The sequence below is a fragment of the Setaria italica genome, chromosome III (genome assembly GCF_000263155.2).
Source record: "Setaria italica strain Yugu1 chromosome III, Setaria_italica_v2.0, whole genome shotgun sequence".
Classification (NCBI taxonomy): domain Eukaryota; kingdom Viridiplantae; phylum Streptophyta; class Magnoliopsida; order Poales; family Poaceae; genus Setaria; species Setaria italica.
This window is the reverse complement of record NC_028452.1, coordinates 8,693,162-8,714,161: the sequence shown is the minus strand read 5'-3', so window position 1 is coordinate 8,714,161 and position 21,000 is coordinate 8,693,162. Positions and strand designations below refer to the sequence as shown.

The 21,000-nt window shown below is 47.1% G+C and overlaps 1 protein-coding gene across 1 annotated transcript; it reads left to right on the top strand.

Moving 5' to 3' along the window:
- Positions 1-3,101: 3,101 nt before the first annotated feature.
- On the top strand, positions 3,102-5,988 carry LOC101774041 (probable GABA transporter 2). Its single transcript, XM_004963496.2, has 7 exons — positions 3,102-3,273; positions 3,355-3,585; positions 3,843-3,940; positions 4,506-4,692; positions 4,765-4,895; positions 4,998-5,234; positions 5,347-5,988. Exons 1-7 carry the CDS (start codon positions 3,102-3,104, stop codon positions 5,734-5,736), a joined length of 1,446 nt encoding a protein of 481 aa, XP_004963553.1. The 3' UTR covers positions 5,737-5,988.
- Positions 5,989-21,000: the final 15,012 nt, after the last annotated feature.

Below are 21,000 nucleotides of genomic sequence, written 5' to 3'. Positions count from 1 at the left end.
TCGCTGGGACTACCTGCTTGAATTACTGCAACATAGAGGATTCCCTGCACGTTGGCGTAACTGGATCACGGCATTACTGGTCACATCAACCTCCAAAGTCCTCATAAACGGAATTCCAACCGACGCAATTGTGCATGGGCGAGGTCTACGACAAGGAGACCCCCTCTCTCCCTTCCTTTTCATCCTGGCGATAGACCCACTATACCAATTAATGCACACAGCGACAGGAATGGGATTACTTAAAAAACTAGGCGGCCGCACGCCGCGCACCAGCATCTCTATGTACGCCGATGATGCGGCTATCTTCATAAAACCAACAAAGGAAGATGTCACAAATATCACACAACTCCTACATTTATTCGGAGAGGCCACAGGACTACACACAAACCTGGAAAAGACAACAGTGGCCCCCATCAGCTGCAATAATGTAGACCTTGACGACATACTATCTGAATGGCCAATCACTCGAACCGGCTTCCCATTAAAACCTCGGACTACCACTTGCGATCCGGCGCTTAAGGAAAGTTGACTTCCAACCCCTGAAAGACAAGGCAGCTAAAAAACTATCTGGGTGGCAAAACCGCAACATCACGCAAGCAGGACGAGTCTGCCTCGCCAAATCTGTGCTTTCTGCGCAACCTTTATATCTACTAACTGTATTAAAACCGCCAAGCGAAGTCCTAGACGAGCTAGATAAAATAAGGAAGCGATTCGTCTGGGCCGGAGACAGTTTGTTAACAGGGGGCAAGTGCAAGGTCAACTGGATCAAAACATGCTTACCCAAAGAGAATGGCGGACTAGGAGTGCTGAACCTTCATAATTTTGCTAAAGCACTGCGACTACGATGGATCTGGCACGAGTGGGAGTCCCCGGGGAAGACATGGATTGGACTGGACATCCCATGCGACGACTCTGATCGACGCTTATTCGCGGCTTGCACAGTTATCACAGTGGGAAATGGACGCAAAGCAAGCTTCTGGCACTCAGCTTGGGGAAGGGGTATCCGCCCAAAGGACATTGCACCCAACATATACAAGCTATCCAGGGGGAAGCACAAAACTCTTGCTGAGGCAATACACAACAATAAATGGGTGACAGACATAAACATCAACGCCGGCATAACAACGCAACACTTACGTGAATTCATCATACTATGGCGACTAGTAGCGACAGTGAACCTCCAAGCACAACAAGAGGACACACTACGCTGGAAATTCACAAAAAATGGACAATACTCAGCAGCATCAACGTACAAGGCACAGTTCATCGGATCCACTTATGCACCGCACAGTAAAACAATATGGAAATGCTGGGCACCACCGAAATGCAAATTTTTTGCCTGTCTGATATTCCAGGACCGGGTTTGGACAGCTGATCGGCTGGCGCGCAGAGGATGGCCGCACTCACCAAATTGCCCTCTATGCCGAGTACATCAGGAGACAGCACATCATCTCCTGGCACAATGCAGATACACCAGGCGAATATGGAGCCTTATAGCCACCTAGGCCTTGCAACCCAGTCTACAACCCTCAAACTGGCCCCCATCTGACAATGCTCTTGAGTGGTGGATAAATATGACCATAAGGACTGAAGCTCCTCGGCAAGGAGCTTGCTCTATGGGCCTGCTGGTAATATGGGAGATTTGGAAGGAACGCAATCGACGAATATTCAACCACCAAGAGATGGCCGCAACCTCCCTGCTGGTGCAGATCAAAGCGGAAGCAGACACATGGATTTTAGCAGGGGCGAGAGCACTAGCGTCGTTATTATCTAGAGAGTAGTCGCGATATACATACAAACGGAAACATTGTATCTCTCCTGTAACAATTTGTATTTATCTACTCTCTCAATGAAATAGGCACTATCCCGTGCCCATTCGTTCAAAAAAAAATAAATATTTTACGCTCAGGCCACCTCCTACTAGGTGGCTAATGTGTAATGTCAATGTCTGAAGGCAGTTTGGGGTCGCCTGAGGTATTTGCAAGGTTCTTACCAGTGGAAGTAAACTAACCTAGAGGACTCGTCCATAAAGAATCTAAAAGACTCGTCAGTTGCGGCTATGGTATTCCAACTCGAGTTTTATTTTATTTACAGATGAATTAGTATGTTTTCGCTGGCAAATCTGGTACTTGGTGGCACATCAACAGCTTGGGAGTTGCAAGTGATGTAGCCAGTTCGGTTTTGTATGTATTATTGCCTGCAAGTTGCTACCATACGTTAAGTCAAAAGTAGTGGCATGAATCTATTAGTTATTTAGTTAGCTTATGAAGCTGAAATGTGCATTGCAGTCAGCACCACTAAGATTCATGCCCTGCGCCTTGTGAATTGTGATTGATTGTTTGTAGCAGAGAAACTGCCTGAATTGGTGTTTTTAAGTGTAGGAGAATAGTCAAGTGTCAACTACTAGAAAGCCCTTGTCAGAAAATCTACTTTTCGATTGAGCAGCCCCCGGATATAGCTCATGCTGCTGACGGAGTGACGGGCACAGAAGAGGGGAGATAGAGCTGTGCCATTCCAACCCAGATCGCATCCATCCGATGCTCTTGCCTGCCTTCTTTGTGCTCTGGCTCATGGTGCGGTGTTGGAACAGAGCCCACGTTCTACGGCCGTTGGCTACATACAAAATCGGCAGCAACGCAGCGTGCTCGGCGCGAGCACCCTGAGCCTGAGGCATCCGCAACCATGGGGGACGGTACGGCACCGCATATGGGTTTCACATGCTGCCTCCTCCACCCTCGGAAAGTCAAACCACCCAAAGCCTCGCCTGGCCTGGCTGGCCTCTCTCCCTCGCTCGGCAAGCAAACTCCATCACCTTCCCTGCCTGCGTGTGTCGTTGCTGCAATCCGTAGCAGACACGAGCTGCAAGCACAGGCGTAAACGCTTCCAACTCTGTCTCCGTTCACCCGTGCGCCGAGCTCCGAGGTGTTCCCCATCTTCCCTGCCCCTCTCGGACTCATCAATCCATCTTGGGTCGGACCGTGCGTGGTTGCGGGCGCCGATGAAGCGGTGGTGGTGAATCTGGCCGCGCCACGGTGAGTCGATCTTGCGAGGGCGTGCGACCAACGCAAGCCAAGGCGAGCGGCAGCTCGCGCGGGCACGCCATGGCGGGCACCAGGGGCACGCCGTTCCTGCTCTCGCCCGCGACGGCGCACGTCGCCACGCCGTCCTCCGCGGTCTCCGACGTCGAGGCCGCGGGCGCCGGCGCGCACCACCGGGCCGGCAAGGCGCCGCCACCCGCCGACGCCGGCGCCGCCTTCGTGCTCGAGTCAAAAGGTACGCGCACCTGATCGCATATCCTGGCTCCATCCATCCGTCTCACGGACGTACCATGACGCGCCGTGTGCCCGTGTGCAGGGACGTGGTGGCACGCGGGGTTCCACCTGACGACGGCCATCGTGGGCCCGACGGTGCTCACGCTGCCGTACGCGCTCCGGGGCATGGGGTGGGGGCTCGGCCTCGCGGCGCTCACGGCCGTCTTCGCCGTCACCTTCTACGCCTACTTCCTCGTCTCCAGGGTGCTCGACCACTGCGAGGCCCGCGGCCGCCGCCACATCCGCTTCCGCGAGCTCGCCGCCGACGTCCTCGGTACGCACCCGCTCACGCCACGCACGACGACCGGCCACCCGCCGTCGCTCCCCGTCGTCCACCGCACGCCTCTCTGGCCTGAAATTTATATCAATGCGCCAGATTCTGGCTGGATTCTTTCCTTTCCTCCGGCTCTCCGCTGACCTGCACGTACAGCTCTCGATCGGTGACGTCCGGATCGAGGCGGCGATCAGTTGACCGGGATGCGTGATTACTAGTAATACTGTCATTGATCTGCGGTTTTGTTTTTCTTCAAGGATCTGGGTGGGTGTTCTACCTGGTGGTGAGCGTGCAAACCGCGATCAACGCCGGCGTTACCACCGGGAGCATTTTGCTTGCCGCCGACTGCCTACAGGTACTTGGCTACTTTTTCAGGCCATTCATGTTCGTTTGAGTTTATACGAATTTTTCGTTGCCATGATCAAATTCACTAAGATTCTTAGGAGTATATCGGAGGATGCTTAAAAAGACATTTATCTTAAAAAAATGTTTCTGACTTAACGATGATGAGCTACATTGAGTTGACTTTTGCTGGTTCCTTTATCCATGTGGGCAAATATTAATTAGAATTTCAAATGCTATTTCAGTATGCTTTGGCTTTTTTCCTTGGCATATGCAATCACAGCTTTACGATATTTTTAAAAGGAAAAAAAAGTTATCACGGAGTCCTACGGTTAGATTTGATGGTGACGTAGGATTGGGCTTTTGCCTATCCAAGGGGAATGTCAGACAGCTTACATGTCATGTGGAACAGTGGAAGGATAAATACTTTGAAGGATTCATAAACATTGTTTTTTTCTTCTTGGTTGATTGGGTCTGTTTCTTCTACTTTTCTGAAAATTGAAACAGTGTCACGTTTCTATTTTGGAGGCATCGATCGTCTGAATATCTCATTGTACCCTGCAATTCTGCACATGCAGATAATGTACTCAAATCTGGCACCTCACGGGCCCTTGAAGCTGTACCATTTCATCATCATCGTCGCCGTGGTGCTGGCCTTCCTCTCGCAGCTGCCGTCGTTCCACTCGCTGCGGCACATCAACCTCGGCTCGCTGATCCTCAGCTTCGGCTACACCATCCTTGTCTCAGCTGCCTGCATTCGAGCAGGTACACTGTTAAAACTTGAATTTTAGATGTAACTTCCGTAACTGACTAACCTTGGTGCCATGCCGCACACAGGTGTGTCGAGCAGTGCCCCAGCGAAGGATTACTCGTTGAGCTCGTCCAAGTCAGAGAAGACCTTCAACGCGTTCCTTTCTATCTCCATCCTCGCCTCCGTTTTCGGCAACGGCATTCTGCCGGAGATCCAGGTGCCGGATCGACCCACCTCATCGTCCACAAGCTTCTGAATGCTGAGAGATTTGTTGTAGTGCATTGAAATCAAAACCTAACGGCCAACAATGTGAGAGCAGGCCACGCTGGCACCGCCGGCGGCCGGGAAGATGATGAAGGCGCTGGTGCTGTGCTACGCGGTGATATTCTTCACGTTCTACTTCCCGGCCATCACCGGCTACTGGGCGTTCGGCAACCAGGTGCACTCCAACGTGCTGCAGAGCCTCATGCCCGACGAGGGCCCCTCCCTCGCCCCGACGTGGCTGCTCGGCCTCACCGTCGTCCTCGTCCTCCTCCAGCTCCTAGCCATCGCCCTGGTATGTAAGACACCTCTTCTTGCCCACGTACTGCCAACAATGGCAGATGAGGGAGCACCGAGCACACGCTGTGATCACTGACCAAGAGGGAGAACGCGGTGGATACATACAGGTGTACTCGCAGGTGGCGTACGAGATCATGGAGAAGAACTCGGCGGACGTGGCGCGCGGGCGGTTCTCGCGGCGGAACCTGGTGCCCCGGGTGGCGCTGCGGACGGCGTACGTGGCGGCGTGCGCGTTCGTGGCGGCGATGCTGCCCTTCTTCGGCGACATCGTCGGCGTGGTGGGCGCCGTGGGGTTCATCCCGCTCGACTTCGTGCTCCCCGTCGTCATGTACAACATGGCGCTGGCGCCGCCCAGGCGCTCGCCCGTGTACCTGGCCAACGTGGCCATCATGGCCGTCTTCACCGGCGTCGGGGTCATCGGGGCGGTCGCGTCCGTGCGGAAGCTCGTGCTGGACGCCCACAAGTTCAAGCTCTTCAGCGACAACGTGGTGGACTGATTGATTAATGCTCACTGTTAAGAACCAAGGCTGGTTAATTCATTTTGAATTTCATTGAAAGTCTATAAAGCATATACACACTGACCCGTGTAGGCAATGTCCAACGATAATCCAATTGTGCACAAATTACCAGAACCAGCCCAAAATAGGCCCATAATAGCATTTGTTAATCCAATAATTTAGGGGGTGTTTGGATTGTAGAGCCCGTGTTACATTAAATATTCAGAGACTAAGGGGGTGTTTGGGAACACCCTATTAAAATTTAACACCTGTCACATCGAATGTTTGGATACTAATTAGGAGTACTAAACATAAGCTAATTACAAAACTAATTGCATAGATAGAGTATAATTCGCGAGACGAATCTATTAAGCCTAATTAGTCCATGATTTGACAATATGGTGCTACAGTAACCATTTGCTAATGATGGATTAATTAGGCTTAATAGATTCGTCTCGCGAATTAGCACAAGGTTCTGCAATTAATTTTATAATTAGCTCATGTTTAGTTCTCCTAATTAGCATCCGAACATCCGATATGACACTGTTAAAGTTTAGCACCTCGTATCCAAACAGCCCCTAATTAGAGGACTAAATATAAGTTAATTATAAAACTAATTACACAAATGGAGGTTAAATGGCGAGACGAATCTATTGAGTCTAATTAATTCATCATTAGCAAATGGTTACTGTAGCAGCATATTGTCAAATCATGGACTAATTAGACTCAATAGATTCGTCTCGCCGTTTAGCCTCCGTCTGTGCAATAAATTTTTTAAATAATCTATATTTAATACTCTTAATTAGTATTTAAATATTCAATGTGACAGAAACAAAAGTTTAACCCTCGAAACTAAACGGCCCCTTAGTCCCACTTGATGAAGGCAAGTTACCAGACGATTGTTTAGTTGTCTGTTCGCCGGGCGCCTGGTTCTTGGTTATAGCTTTGTTGGTCGTTGGTGGTGTTGTGAGCATAGCCGCGTTCGTCGTTATAGCGTTGGTGATCGTGTTTTCATGTTGTTGGGTTGTGTATTTTACTCCTCTATCGATGTATAAATGCACAGTAACCTGTCGGCTTGTATAAAAAGAAAGGTTTTATGAGCACTTGGTCTTGTTGACGTAGGTCGCTATTGTGCTGATTGCTCGGTCAGTTTGTGGGCTGTACTACTAACACTACCGTTTGGCCCATTGGGCCATCCCCTCCGCTTGTCCACCAAATTTAAATCAAACCTCCTGCCCGGATGTTGCTATCTTCCTCCATAGCACGGGTAGGTCTGAAAAACAATTGTTTTCCTCTACAACTGGTCATAAATTTTTTTGACGTGGTTATACGTTCTTATTTTTGTTAAACTATAGAAGTAAGAAGTTGGCAATCGGATAGAGTTCTAGAAAATTGGGACATATCCTAAGTGCTCCCTCCCAAGTGCTCCCTCCATTTCAAATTATAGTTTATTTTAGCTTCTCTATGTTCATATATTTTGCTACGTAATTAGACATAGTGTATATATATATATCTATATATATATAGCAAATTATATGTATTTTTTTGCTATACATATATATATATATAGCAAAAAATACGAACATAGATATACATACAACTTTGCGATATGCCGATATGGTGAACGGGGGAAATCTAATCCAAATTGGTCTTGCAATTGCTGGCGCAAACTTCACAGTTCTGGGTGTTTAGCAATTCAACATTTTACTTTGAGACCTCGTTGGTCTTAAAGGAATTCGACACTAACAGATGTAATTAGAAGGAAAAACACTCGTAACTTCTCAAAAAACAATGAGTCTCTTTTTACAACAGGGTAGGGCTCCCCTTTTATAGTGATCCGTGAGCCACTTTACATCCCGAAAATGTCCTTTGTCACTTACTACATTCCTAGGATATACCGTACATAAAGATCATTAGGGTAATGTGTACAAATTAAATTCCCCTACGTGGTCACGCTTCTCACGCCTTTGTATAGTCACGCTTCTCATGCATTTGTGTAGTCACACTTCTCATACCTTCATGTGGTCATGCTTCTCATGCCTTCATCCTCCTAGCCTCAGGACTTTTCTTCCACACCAGATCTTCCAGCCTCGTATCACCCTTGCACCGGGCGAAGCCCTTAACCTCGTGCCTTCATGCTTAGCCTAAGAAGGACATCCAACCTCGTGGCTCCTGGCCCGTCATGTTACCTCAAAAGAGCTCGTAACCTCACGATATCTTCCTCCAGATTCCGTTCCTGAGTAAAGAGTGGAGTAGATGAAAACCCGATGTTCGAGGCTAACTTCGAACACTCGAGAGTTAGTTCAATTGGAGCTTAGTTATCAGCCAATAGTTGTGTTTTAGCTTTTATCACAGTTATCCAGCTTACCACAAGTTGTTAGCTTCAAAAATCCAAAGTAGTAAAGAAGATGCGAGGTGAGGGGAATTTGGTTTGTTGATCCAGAGCTAGCGAGGTTAACTGAGTTTTGTTTCTTGGTCCAGAACTTGTGAGGTTAGGGTGTTTCTACTTACTAACGACGCTTGAGGTTGTGTAGTTTTTGGGTTGTGGCAGAATCGCCCAAATAAAACCAATTTAAGTGTGCTAAACATCATCTTAATGGTTAATCCGGTCACACGCACTTAAAATGGTGTAATCGGACAATCTGTCAAGTCAAGCTTGATTCAACCACTAAATACCTCGATCGAAACAACATGCAACAAGTCTCACACGAAGGTGAGCGCAGATGATACAACATGGTATTTTAGTTTACAAATATAGAGTTCCCATCTTAATTTACAAACCAAGTTTGAAATTTATAACAAATTACAAGCTAGAGTTTTTAAATAAAAATACAGCGGAAGTCTAAATGATAGAGCGCGAATAAAGATACATGATGACATGAGTAGCCCGGCAACATGTCATCCAACACGAGACCACCTCAAGGTGAGGTCGAAGACCACTCAACCGACCACCCTTCAGGTAAAGGACGACCATCCCAAGGTTGATCGCCAACCAACTCTATCGTTTCTTCACTAAGACCTAAAAGTAAACAACAAAGCAAGACTGAGTATACTAATACTCAGTAAGACTTACCCGACTATGGTATATACTTAGCCAACTCCTAGTATGCATGGCTTTTAGCTGAGGGTTTTATTTTGCCAGAAAGCAAATAGGAACGGACCCTTACTTTCAAGTTTTAGCATCCAAATTAAAGTTGAGCTAATGATTCTAAGTGAGCAATATTTTCAAAACTTTTCAGCGTGGAAAAACAATTAATTAGGTAACAACATCAACATCATTCTCATTTCTTTTCGTTCCACTTCTTACTACGATGTGACACGGTGATCAAGGTTCTCTTAACTGAGAGCGGTGGTGAATTGATTCATTTTATTAACCTTGCAAGGTCAACCCATACACACGGCATATGCATGCCCCGTTGAGCCGCATATGATAAACGGTTCCCTTAAAGAGCGATGTCATTTGACCCTTGAGTGCTAATCCCCACGGGTACCTTCCTGAGCCAGCCATGAGTTACTGACTAGCACACAAATAGGAAACATGACCAACTCAATCTACAATCACACAATAAGGTACCAGGTTTTCCCAGTTTGAACTACCTATTACTTCCAGCATGTGTATAGTGCAGTTCAAACTCGATCAGCAGAGCCACAACGAACGGACCTTAATCGATACGGACTGAGTGCAACCAACAATACTAACTTCAACTTCATTTCTATCTCCACCTGGTCTCCAACTTTTCTTTCTTCAGTGATTCATTCTCAATTAACTTGCCATAATATCGAAAGGTCCTATGTCTCGCGAGCAATAGGCAATCACTCAACTTCTACCGTTCTTAATTAAGCATGGCACTTCTATCGACCTACACATGCTAGTATTGACTTGGGAGTCCTAGGGATCATGCAACTAAGGTTTCATTCAACTCCTAGGAACCTAATGCATAAAAGTAATAGGTAAGTAGTAACATTGCATAGTTTTGAAATTATTGGTCATGCTCCGGTGCTTGCCTTCCAAACTAGCCTTGGGCTCTTCTGAACCTTGTGGCGCTTCAATTGGGGAGGCTTCGAGCTGTTCACTCTCGGACACGGTGATCAATTCATAAAGACCGTCGACTAGCGGGTTATCTACATGGCAATGCAAATGTATGAGTTGATTGAAAGGTGATGACACATGCATAACCCCAAGTGTAAAGAGTGCAACAACTCGATCATACATGGTATAAACATCAAGTACAATATAGAAATATAATGTTATCTACCAAAAATAAACAAGTTTAGGAATGAACTATGGTGGCAACATACTAGAGGTTAAACAAAGGACATGTGCCAGTAACCTTTTTAGGGATGAATATACTACTGATAAAGAGCATAAAATAATTTGTTGGCCTACAATTTCAGAAGCAAGTAATTTTAGTAAAATAAACTAGCTCACAGTAAGAATAATTATTCAGGGAGCATTAGTTGTTATCTGACCATGAATCATTTATAGGAGTTCACTAATCAAAGAAACACCCTACCTTAATGATTCCAGCATGAATGGACTACCACAGAATTTATTAAAAAAAATTAAACATGGTTAAACTGCAGATGAGAAGAATGATTTATATATGAAGATCTATCAGCATTTTGGTGCTACAAAATTCCCATATTGGCTTTAAATACTGAAATATATTACGGTGAATTTATCAGGATTTTATAAGCAATAGAGCTATTTATTCCAAATCAAAGTGATTAAACCACATGCATTTTAATCAGCAATAGAAAACACATATTTCACAAGAACAAGTATTTTTCCTAAGTATAACTGAGCATAAGGAAACCAAAAAATGTAGTATATGGATTTCCAAAGTTCTAGCCCTTTTCAAATAAAACTAAAGACTAAAAGGAAAAGTAATTTTTCATCTACACCCCCCAAAACAAACTCTAACAGCAGAATAGCCCTTCCTTTTTCACTATAGCCCCTGGATCTTGCACTTAAGCCCCTTGAAGTTTTCCACCTTAGCACTTAAACCCAGACACTTTACGCATGACCCCCTAAGCTTCTATTTGCTTTGCACACAGCATCCCGCCCCTTCTTCAAGCTCGGGCATGCGTACAGCCGCCGCCTCCGGCGCACCAGTGCCGGCGCGGTGGCGTGCTTTCCCACCCAGATGACTTCCTCTGCACCTTTCCCTCACCCTAGCGCACATCCTCCCCTACTTCTTGCCCCGGAACCCTAGCCCTAGCCTACCTCGCGGCTAGTGGTGGTGGCACTTCGGCGGCGAGCTCGAAATCGAGCGCGGCACCTAGCCTATCTCCAAGAAACCACGAGCGCATAACGATCGGGAGCTCACAATAGATTGATTTTGGTTGTTGGTTGAAGGAGAGGAGGCCTGGAAGGGGTGGTTCGATGGTGAGGTGGAACTTGTGTGGGTGGCAGCAGTGGCGACACTTCAAGTTCAAGCCTCGGCGATTGGGTGCATGGCAGCGGGCAAGGAGTGGTCGAAGAAGTAGGAGCTGGGGAGGTGAGCTAGCTATGGGAGGCGGTGATTTGGTTTTGGCAAAGGGAAGTGGGTGGATTTGGTCGGCGGGTGGAATGGCTTGCTCGACTTGTTTCTGTCTCAAGGAGAAAGAAGAAAGGAAGAAAAAGAAGGTAGAGAGGAAGCCGACGATCGGGGAAAGGATAAGGTCGCGGGGTGGTCATCGTTCGTACCCTGGGCTCTGGCAAGCAAAGGTGAGGGCAGGCGCGAGTAGTGGTGAGCGTAGGCGAGGAGATGCTGGCATCGGCGTCAGCGGCATGGGTGACGGAGTCGGTGGTGGTATGGCGCACGCAGGGTTTGACAGGCGCATGCGCGGTTGACTGCGAAGCCGTGGAAGGTGGAGGGCCCTGTGGTGTGGGTGCCAGCGCGTGGTGGTGAGCTCTGCCCTGCCACCCGCGTTAGAGGAGAAAGGGATGGGAGGAGGGAGGAGTCACAAGTGGGCCCAAACATTTTTTTTGAAAATGACTTTCCCCCTTCAAAAGTGCAAGGTGCAGCTGGTCAAAAATCCCCCAAAAATACCCATTGGAAAGATAAAATCACAAAGAACAAAAAGAGACTTGAACCAACTACAAAGCCCAATAGGTTTGTACAGAATTTGAAAAGGAAAATAGTTGATATTGAAACTTCACTTAATTTTTATCACTAGCACACATCACCCAAAAATTAAGCAAAATTTTGTAAATTCATCATTTTGCATCAAGTATTTAAATAAAATAATAGGAGCCATAGTTATATTGCAAAAACTTAAGTTACTTCATACTATTGCATTTGAACAATAAACAACAATAAAATAGGTTTAAGAAATTGCAATGGCATGATGCTCATATTTATGGAGATGATTAAGTCTAATTACAATTTAAACACCTGAGGTATTACATGGGCGATCCCCAACAGTAGCCCCTCATGGGCGAGGGTCGACTCCGACGAGTCGAACCTGCGACAAAGGATCGCTCTACCAAAAAAGTTACCCTCGAGCGTCGAAGGAGAGATGAGCCAACAGTTATTTTTGCACCTTACGTGTTGACTTTTGATTGGTTGACACTTCGGCTTCGGTTCGAGGTTCGAGATGTCCGTTCGCACCCATTAGCGTGCTGTCACACCCGGTTTGAAAACAAAACCAAGTGCTACCAATATGTATGCCAGAATCTAGTTCCATACATATAGTGACATCATTAGTGAATAACAACAACAATATCATGTAAAAAGATAAACAAAGACTTACAATACTATCAGAGACACACAACTTAAATCTTGGAAACGAAGGCTCCAAACTTCACAGGCACTCGACTAGGGGTTGTGTACACCTAGAACTTAGAATCATCTTCACAACTTCACACACCTTCTTCTTCTAAGCAGCAGTAAGCAAAGGTGAGTACACTTATGGTTGGTACTCATCAAGGCCACAAGAACTAACCGGAATTAACGATTTAAGTCCATCTTCAAGTTTAATTAATCATGTGAAGGTCCAGGCCGCTCTTAACTGTGAGCACGACTGATATATCTGTTTACACTCTGCAGAGGTTGTACATCTTTACCCACAAGTCGTGTAAAAGTTCAAAGAACTTTGGACCCAACCATGCGGTGCTAGCTAGGCACCATACCACACTTTCGAGGTGTGATTGCATAGGAACACTACGAGACCTTTACAAAGAATCCCTAGTAAGAAGTAGTCCGCTAAGATTTCCGAATCGGTAGCAGGATATAACAGCCCCCTAGTGGGTACAATGTCTTAGCGAAGCCCACTCCCCCAAGAGAGCAGGTGTTATATCCCATATACCGCCGCCCCTCTTGCCCTCTCGGTAAGACCGCTTCAAACTAGAGTTTCTAATTAATTAGCCAAGACCAGAGTCATGATAGTTTTTGTGGTTGTACTATTTTCCTGGATGGTTCTCCATGTTCCAATTAACATTATCATGATATTGTGAACAAAGCATAGGTAGAAGGATGGTTAGAGACACTTGCCTTTCTCCAACGTAAAGTTACTCTTACTGCTCTTCAGATTTTGCTTTCTTGAAACTCTTAGTCTTCAAAGCTTCCGAGCAGTGATCCTTCTAAATGAAGCAAACATCGGCAACAAACAAACAAACAAGTACAACTAAGAACAATACACCAAAATAAAAGAAAGGCTTCAAAAGAGCATACTAGAGGACAAGGCTCGATCTAAGGAAACGCTGAGAACAGAACTATAGAGAGGTTTGATTTTTTTAAAAAAATAAAAAGACTATTGTTGACGTCAGATTTTGACACGTGTTTTGAATCGGCGTCAGGGAAGGAAAAGATTGGCTGATGTGGCGGATTAAAAACTACAGTTGGGAATCGGCCGATTGGCGCTGTAGTATATCGGGCGATTGGCAAACGGAGTTGATGAAGGTCGGCTGATTGGAAGGTTGGGGCAGCTGGGCCAATATGGGCTTAAGGTGGGCCAGAGAAGAAGATAGAAAGAGATTGGCCCGTGGGAGTATGATAACCAACTCTGATACGAGTTGTGTTTGTAAATAGTCGGTTAGGAAATCAGTTGTAACAGGCTATAAATAGCCATCTCTAGAGATTTGTAAAATAACACATCAATCAATACAAACAATCTACTTTTTCATTGTACTTTACTTTCAAGTCGGTGACTTCGCCAAACACCTTTTCTTTCACGAGTTCGTACGGATTGGCAGGGCTGCATCGATTCGATCTCCGGCCAATTTGTAAGTTCCGTTTATCGAGTAATATCTAAGCTTTAACTTCGGGCGCATCGCTGTCGTTTCGTTTAGATTTATTCACCAGTTATCGGTATTAGCCGGAATTATAGGTTTTATCTATTGCTCTAGTTTTTATCACCAGTTATCCAACTTGAGATTTGAGCTGTCGGCTTCATTACCGTTATTCTTATTTATCACCATATAGCCGATTAGGTCTATTTCAAGTGTTGCATCTGTAGCGTTGTTCGATTTATCCTAGTAATTTATTTACAATCGGTTGTAGCGTTGTTCGATTTATCCTAGTAATTTATTTACAATCGGTACGTGATTATCGACTGCTCTATAGCCGGTCATCTCTACAGTAAATCGGCCAATTCGCTGATACGCTTTTCAAGACAGATCGGAACTTTAGCCGATCGAGACCCCTGGAATTTAATGCATTTCTTTCCGTGTCAATCAACATGTCAGATTGACTGGCACGCCACGCGAACCGCACCAGGGCGATAACCCGAACAGGAGTTAAGCAGATTCTCCCGGGTCGTGTGTCCGACGCTGAAGATCATCGGCCGATTTTTAGCGCCAACAACTATATGCTTGATCCATTTTAATTAAATAAAACATGTCCATAGGATATTTCAGAGAAATACCCTATTTGGATTTAAGCAAGTTACATTTAATTATTGAAAATGTGGTAAACTTAATCATATTTTATTTGTAAATATTCAAGTACGAGTTATGCCAATTTAACAATTAACTTTAGAAATTATTTCGTGTTCAACTAAACATATTAAAACTGAAAATGCATTTATAATATTGTTAAGCATATTAACTTTATTTATGAAAACTGATGTACAACCTAGATATCTTTTATTTAGAAAAGCTAGTTGTAAATAGGAATTAATCAATTAAATCTTAGTTTATGTGAATAATTTGGAATTGATCTAATCAAAGTTGTGCTAATTTTACTCATTTGATAGTGATAGTTTATCTGTCCAACTCTAGACATACGGAGTAGACAAACTTTGTTCTAATATTTCAGATGCTACCTTCATCTGATCATCTCTGGTCAAGAAATCAACAAACTACCAATATTAATCGGAGATGCAAAGGGCATAGCTAGGCGCATGCCAAGATTGGATGATCCGCTTACCACATCTATAGGATGATTGGATGAATGCCTGATAGGTAGCTCAATCGTTCGTGCATCCAATCAGGCTGGTCGCCAGTTGTTTCGTAGCCCTTGTCTCCTCGATGGCTCCTGGCTTATCCATCGGACCATTGGAATCGGAGAGCGAGGCGCAGTTCGCCGATCACTGCCGCCGCGGTAACTTCGCGGTTCAGATCGAGGCCTAAGGTGTGCGGTCACGCACGCACCTGACGATAAGACGAGGAGTAGATTCAACGGCCGAGAGCAGCTTGAATTCGGGATTCGAGCCCCAATTTCTGTTTCGGCTGACCAGGCCGTGAATCCAGCCCCGAACCAACACGGTAGTCTAAGCCCTTGTTTAGGGCCTGTTTGGCAGAGTTCCAGCTCTGAAAAAACAGCTTCAAATCCATAGATCCAGCTAGCTCCACCATAGAGCTGCTTCACCGTGGATCTGAGATCTCAAAAAGCGTTTGGTACAGCTCCAATCTTATCTTTATCTCACTGACAATTTAGGCCCATGCATCATAATAAAAAAAGAAAAAAAATCTTCTTCCTCGGAGCGTCGGTGCGACCTTTCTTCGTGCTTTGCTCTTTCTTCGTGCTTTGCTCTTTCTTCGTGTTGCCCCTCAAAAATATGCTAACAAAGAGATTCAAATTCCATTCACAATCGACAGGAGAGAGATTGTATCACCACAACATCGAGCAATGAGAAGAGAGGCGAGATTAGGCTTGAGTTGATTAGGAGTGCAGCCCCTGCCTGTGCGTAGTTCCGCCGAGATGTGGAGGACAAGAATGCGGCGGCAAGACTCGGAATCTCACCGTCGAGGCCGATGCATCTCCAACACCACCGATGCACTCACCAGCCGTCGTCGATGTGCTCGTAGTGCTCGCAGCTACCGATGCAGGCGATGCACTCGCCCGCAGCCTGCCTCCGCCACCGATGCACTTGCAGCGCAGCCCTGCAGGCCGCATCTGCCCCATCGCTGATGCGCTCGCCGCAGACCCGGTCGCTGAAGTGCTCGCGACGCGGGGCCGGGAGGGCTGTGGGGCACCGGGCACAGCCTCCTCGCAGGACGGCGCACGGCGGCAGGGTGTGACGACCGACCCCTAATCTTCCGAGTTAATCTTAATCGGAGCCCTTGATCATAGCCATCTGTCTTGTTTTACCGCACCTGAGTGCTCAGCCTTTAGCCCGATCCCGACCCCGGAAGACCCGACCCCTTCCCGTTTCGCTCCTCTCCCGACCCCGGCGAGCTCAGCCCACCGTCGGATCTTTCTAAATCTTCCTCAAACGTCCGTTCTATCCACCGGTGGACCCGCGAGATCTTTTTCCCCGATCCTCCGCGACAGGCGCACTCGAGTTGCATGCCCGCTTCAGAGTCTTCCTGCCGCGTGGCTTGTCTTCTCCGACGCCCGCCGCTCAGTTTTGTCTCTGGCAAGCGACCAAGTGGGTTCTCGCGCCCCCTTCCCCAATGGCAGCGGAAGCCCCTCTGCAACCTTTCTGCAGTGCCTCGCCTCCCGCGCCCATCATCACGCTGCCAGATCCCGGCCCCAGAGCCCGATGTCGCCCGTCTTTTCCGTCCCTTCAACCACAGTCGCGCCGCCTGGTCTCCGCTACACGACGATTCCTCCATCGCCAACCCCGACCGCGGCAGCGACAGCTCCTTTCCCCGCCCTGTCAGAAGCCGCCCGACAATCTGTTGCTCCGCGCTCGCCCGCGCACCCGCGGCTGCCTGTCTTCTCATCTGTGCGCCCTCGATTCTAGCGCCGTTAAACCGGTCGTTTCCATCAAATCTTCCGCACGACGACGCCCGCCTTCCGCCAAATCTCAACCACCGGTCTACCCGCTCCTACGCCGCCCTGACGGCAGAGCCCAATGACTGCTGGCGTCACCCCTGGAGTTCTGCACCACCCCCCTCTTCGCTCAATCGCCGCCCCGGCAGAGCACTCCATTGCTTCTCCCCGGCCTTCGCGCCGCTCCCCTTCTCTCTCCCCCACGCCGCTTCCTTTCTCCGCTCCAGCAGCTATAAAAGGAATGCACCAGCCGCCGGAGTTCCCTCCGCCATTATTGCCTTCAGCCATTCTCTCGCTCCCTGCTCAAGCTCCTAGCGCCACACACCAAGTTCTTGAGGAGCTCTTCTCTCAGATTCTCCCTCAGTTTTCTCCAAGTCACCCAGCCGCTTGCTCCTCCGTGCTGCGTAAAAGCTCTCTTGTGATCTGCAAGAAGCATCGCCGCCGCAGTAGCAGTTCCGGTCTTAGCCTTTGTTCGAAGCTTTAGTTCCTCCGCCCAAGTCTGCCTCTTCCCGACCCCAAGCTTTCCTTTCAGGAAGAAGGTGAGTTGCTGACCCCAGTCCGCCTCGCCCGACCCCTTTTATCCGCCCGACCCCGGTTTCGTCTCGCCCGACCCTGTCTGTTCCGCCGACCCTTATCCGCCTCGTCCGAGGGTTCGGCTGTGATCTTTTTCTTCAACCTGAGGGTGTATGTGTAAAACTTAGGAACCCTTCAGCGCGTGCGTCTGAGGACTCCTAGTATATCACATCCTCTAGTTCAAGGATCAGATCATAAGTTCCTTTCCGATCCTTACCTTTTGATCTTCACCAGCTCTCTTGAACCTCCCGGCCCTCCTGCTCTTTGTCGCGAGTTTCTAGGCTCAGGCGAGCCAGCGCTGCTATTGAAATAACCGTCTATGCTAACTTGTGCATTGCATTCGTGTAGAGCTGCACCTCGCCGACGGCTTCTATGAGCTGCACCCGGCGCCAGAAGAAGAAGGTGTAGCCGAGCTCCTGCCCGCTGAAGCCGAAGTCGCCCCAAAAGTCGAGCAGTTTCCTTCCTCTTTGCTCGAAGGCAAGCCCCGGTTGCATGAAAATCCTACGTGTTTTGCCAGACTTGCGCATGCCTTCTGTAACCTGATTGTGCATTTACGTATAGGAGTTGTTTGAAACCCTAGATGCATGACCTAGTTCCTATGATCTGAGCACTAGCTGTTGGACCGAGTAGCTGCATTGCTTAACTAGGAAACGGTAAAGCCGAGTGATTTCCTGTCACTTGCGAGTTGTAGGAGTTGCATGTTTACTCTCCTGTTATAACTATAAGGACGATGGACGGGGTAGGGTTTTGGTAACTCTTTGGTGGTCGGATGGTTGCCCCGTCTGTCTATGAAATCTTGCTAAGGCCCGACAATGGTGGTGTTCGTGATCAAGTGTTTGAAAGTACTAGCCTCATACTTAGTATGGGATGAGGAAGCCTAGTACCGGATTGAACCTAGACGTGAGCGGTCGCCCCATTATTCTTGGAACGGAGTTTCCCCTGCTAGTTGTCGCACGTGGTGGCAAGCGTGGTCACAGGACGGCAGAGGCCGGGCCTGTGGAACCTTGCACCAAAGGAAATGGGCCCGACACGGGTTAGGGGATTGATGGGGAAGGCCGACACGGGAAGCGACCTCCGGGTGCGCGGATGTCGTGAGGCTAGGTTCACCATGCATGGTTAAAGAACTCGAATCGATTCGTCTGCCTCTCACAGTCTGAGATTGCTTGATCGCTATGTCACCCTGAGTAAATGAGGAATCTGATGATGGCATGTTTGTTGATATATCTATACATCTTGTTTGGTTCTATGATTGCTTAGAATAGGTTGCAAAACCGAGACCGGTTAAATGAACTTAGAACCGGAGCTAAAATTTGAAAATAAGTTTTTACTTAGTGCTTTTGGCAAACAAACCCCTCAGCCAAAAAGCCCTGCATGTCTAGAAGGAGGAGTAGTTTTACTCCTATCGGTTAAGTCTTGTTGAGCTTAGTAGCTCAGCCTTGTTGTGGCCCTGTTTTTCAGGTGAAGCTGCTGCTTCCGACCCCTCTCTTGCTGGCGCTTGGCCGCCCCAGCTCCCGCCGTGCTGGACGGTCGAGTGGGATCCTTCCTCGGACGGCGAGGAGAGGGATTAGTGATGTCCCGGTGGGCCTCACCAGGGATATCCGACCCCGACGAAGTCTTCCGCTTGTGTTTACCTCTGTTGTTTCTTTTGAACCTTGTAAAACTCTAATGTGGGATTTTATGGCCGAACTAAATGGGTAAACTTGTTTAACTCAGTGGACTCGTTGTATTCTCTGGAACCACTCACCTTCGTGTGGGTTTGCTAAACTCGATCCTGTTCAAGTGGTTAAATCGGATGAAATCCGACGGCACTTCGTGTTAACTTGGGTTAGGCAGGAGTGTTGCATGTTAGGCGGCTTAACCCTGTTTAATCAAGCTAATTCGAGGTGGATCCGCCACACAGGGCCTCGCGGACGCAGGAGACGGCGGCGGCGCACGGCCGCTCGGGCGGCGCCGCAGTAGGATGTGGGCTTGCGGGCGGTCAGACGCGTGCGGGAGAGGCGACTCATGGACTCACGACCGACGGCGACGGCGGCGTTTCGCAAGAAGAAAAAGAAATAGAACGAACCGGTCATTTTCCACTAATGAGTGGCAGTGGTGGGTAATTTTTTCCAACTCCACCAAATTTGATTTCGTGGAGCACCCCCTGAGATGCTCCACCAAATCCATGGATCTGGGAGTAGATCCACCGTTTTTTGGAGCAGATTTGCGGTGGAGTTGCTAGAGCTAAAACCGTTTGGTTGGGAAAATTGGAAGCCGAGCTGTTTTTTAGGATTTGAAGCTGCGTGGAGCTCTGCCAAACAGGCCCTTAGTTACTCCTAACTCCCAACTTTGACACTATGCAAAAAGAATCCCGTCACATCAAACTTGCGGTACATGCATGGAGTACTAAATGTAGACGAAATTAAAAACTAATTGCACAGTTTTGTTGTACTTTGCGAGACGAATCTTTTGAGCCTAATTAGTCAATGTTTGGACAATAATTTACAAATACAAACGAAACGCTACAGTGTGCTACAGTGCTGTAACAGTAATTTGACACCTCCAAACTTTAGCAACTAAATAAGGCCTAACTCTATGTACGGCCCGTGCGATCCCGGGATGGTCAGTCCGATAACGTGTACAACAGAATCAGTTATGAAGTGTCATCAAAATTAACATCAATCCTCTCAATTTAGTGCCATAACATGTAAATTTTATCTCCTCAGTGCCATATCCGTTAGAAAGTTGACATGCTGCTGTTAAATTGCTAAGGAAAAGACCTATTTGCCCCTCCAATGAAATGATGCATATTTTTTGGCTTTCACTACGGGAAAGCTAAAAATTGTCGAGTGTATTTTTTTTACCGAGTGTTTTTTTTCGAGCACTCGGCAAACAAGCTCTTCGCCGAGTGCCAAGCCAAAAACACTAGGCAAAAAAAAAACACTCGGCAAATCGGAGCTTTGCCGAGTGTCAAATAAAAAACACTCGGCAAATAGGGGGGTTTGCCTAGTGTTTTTTTGACACTCGGCAAAAAAATAATTTTTTTCCCTCTTTTTACCATGAATTTTTTTCTACTCCCCACATACAACATGTGGTACTCCATGTTAAAATTTGGTATATTTTTGGATTTATTTACTATATTTATTTAATTAATTGCATTTCAAGGGAATTTTTGGTATAAGTCAAATTTGAACTGCAAGTGATTCAAATTATGGAACAAAATGAGTAGAAAAATGATATTCATGTTTTTCGGCCCAATTTGAGACCTGACCCATGAAATGACAAGAAATTTCCAACATCTTATTCAGGAAACACGACCACGAACGTGTGTCAGTGGTATTTTTAAATTATAAAAAAAACAAGCAAAGTCTGAAAATCATGAGATTTGTCATGATGTGATGATATCATAGGTGGAGGCTGTGGAAAAAAATTGAGAATATTTTGCACATTTCGTCACGTACGATGTTTACAAACCGAAGTATTTCAGAAGAAAAATAGTAACGTTGAGAAGGATTGCATAAGACTAAATGACATTTAGTACTTCCCAGTACCAGGTGAGCAAAGAGCC

Bases quoted from the DNA above. Each gene is read 5' to 3' on its own strand.
- LOC101774041 (XM_004963496.2), top strand. From the start codon at position 3,102: ATGGCGGGCACCAGGGGCACGCCGTTCCTGCTCTCGCCCGCGACGGCG. The intron at 3,274-3,354 runs GTACGCGCACCT...GCCCGTGTGCAG, and splicing joins CTTCGTGCTCGAGTCAAAAG to GGACGTGGTGGCACGCGGGG. The intron at 4,693-4,764 runs GTACACTGTTAA...TGCCGCACACAG, and splicing joins AGCTGCCTGCATTCGAGCAG to GTGTGTCGAGCAGTGCCCCA.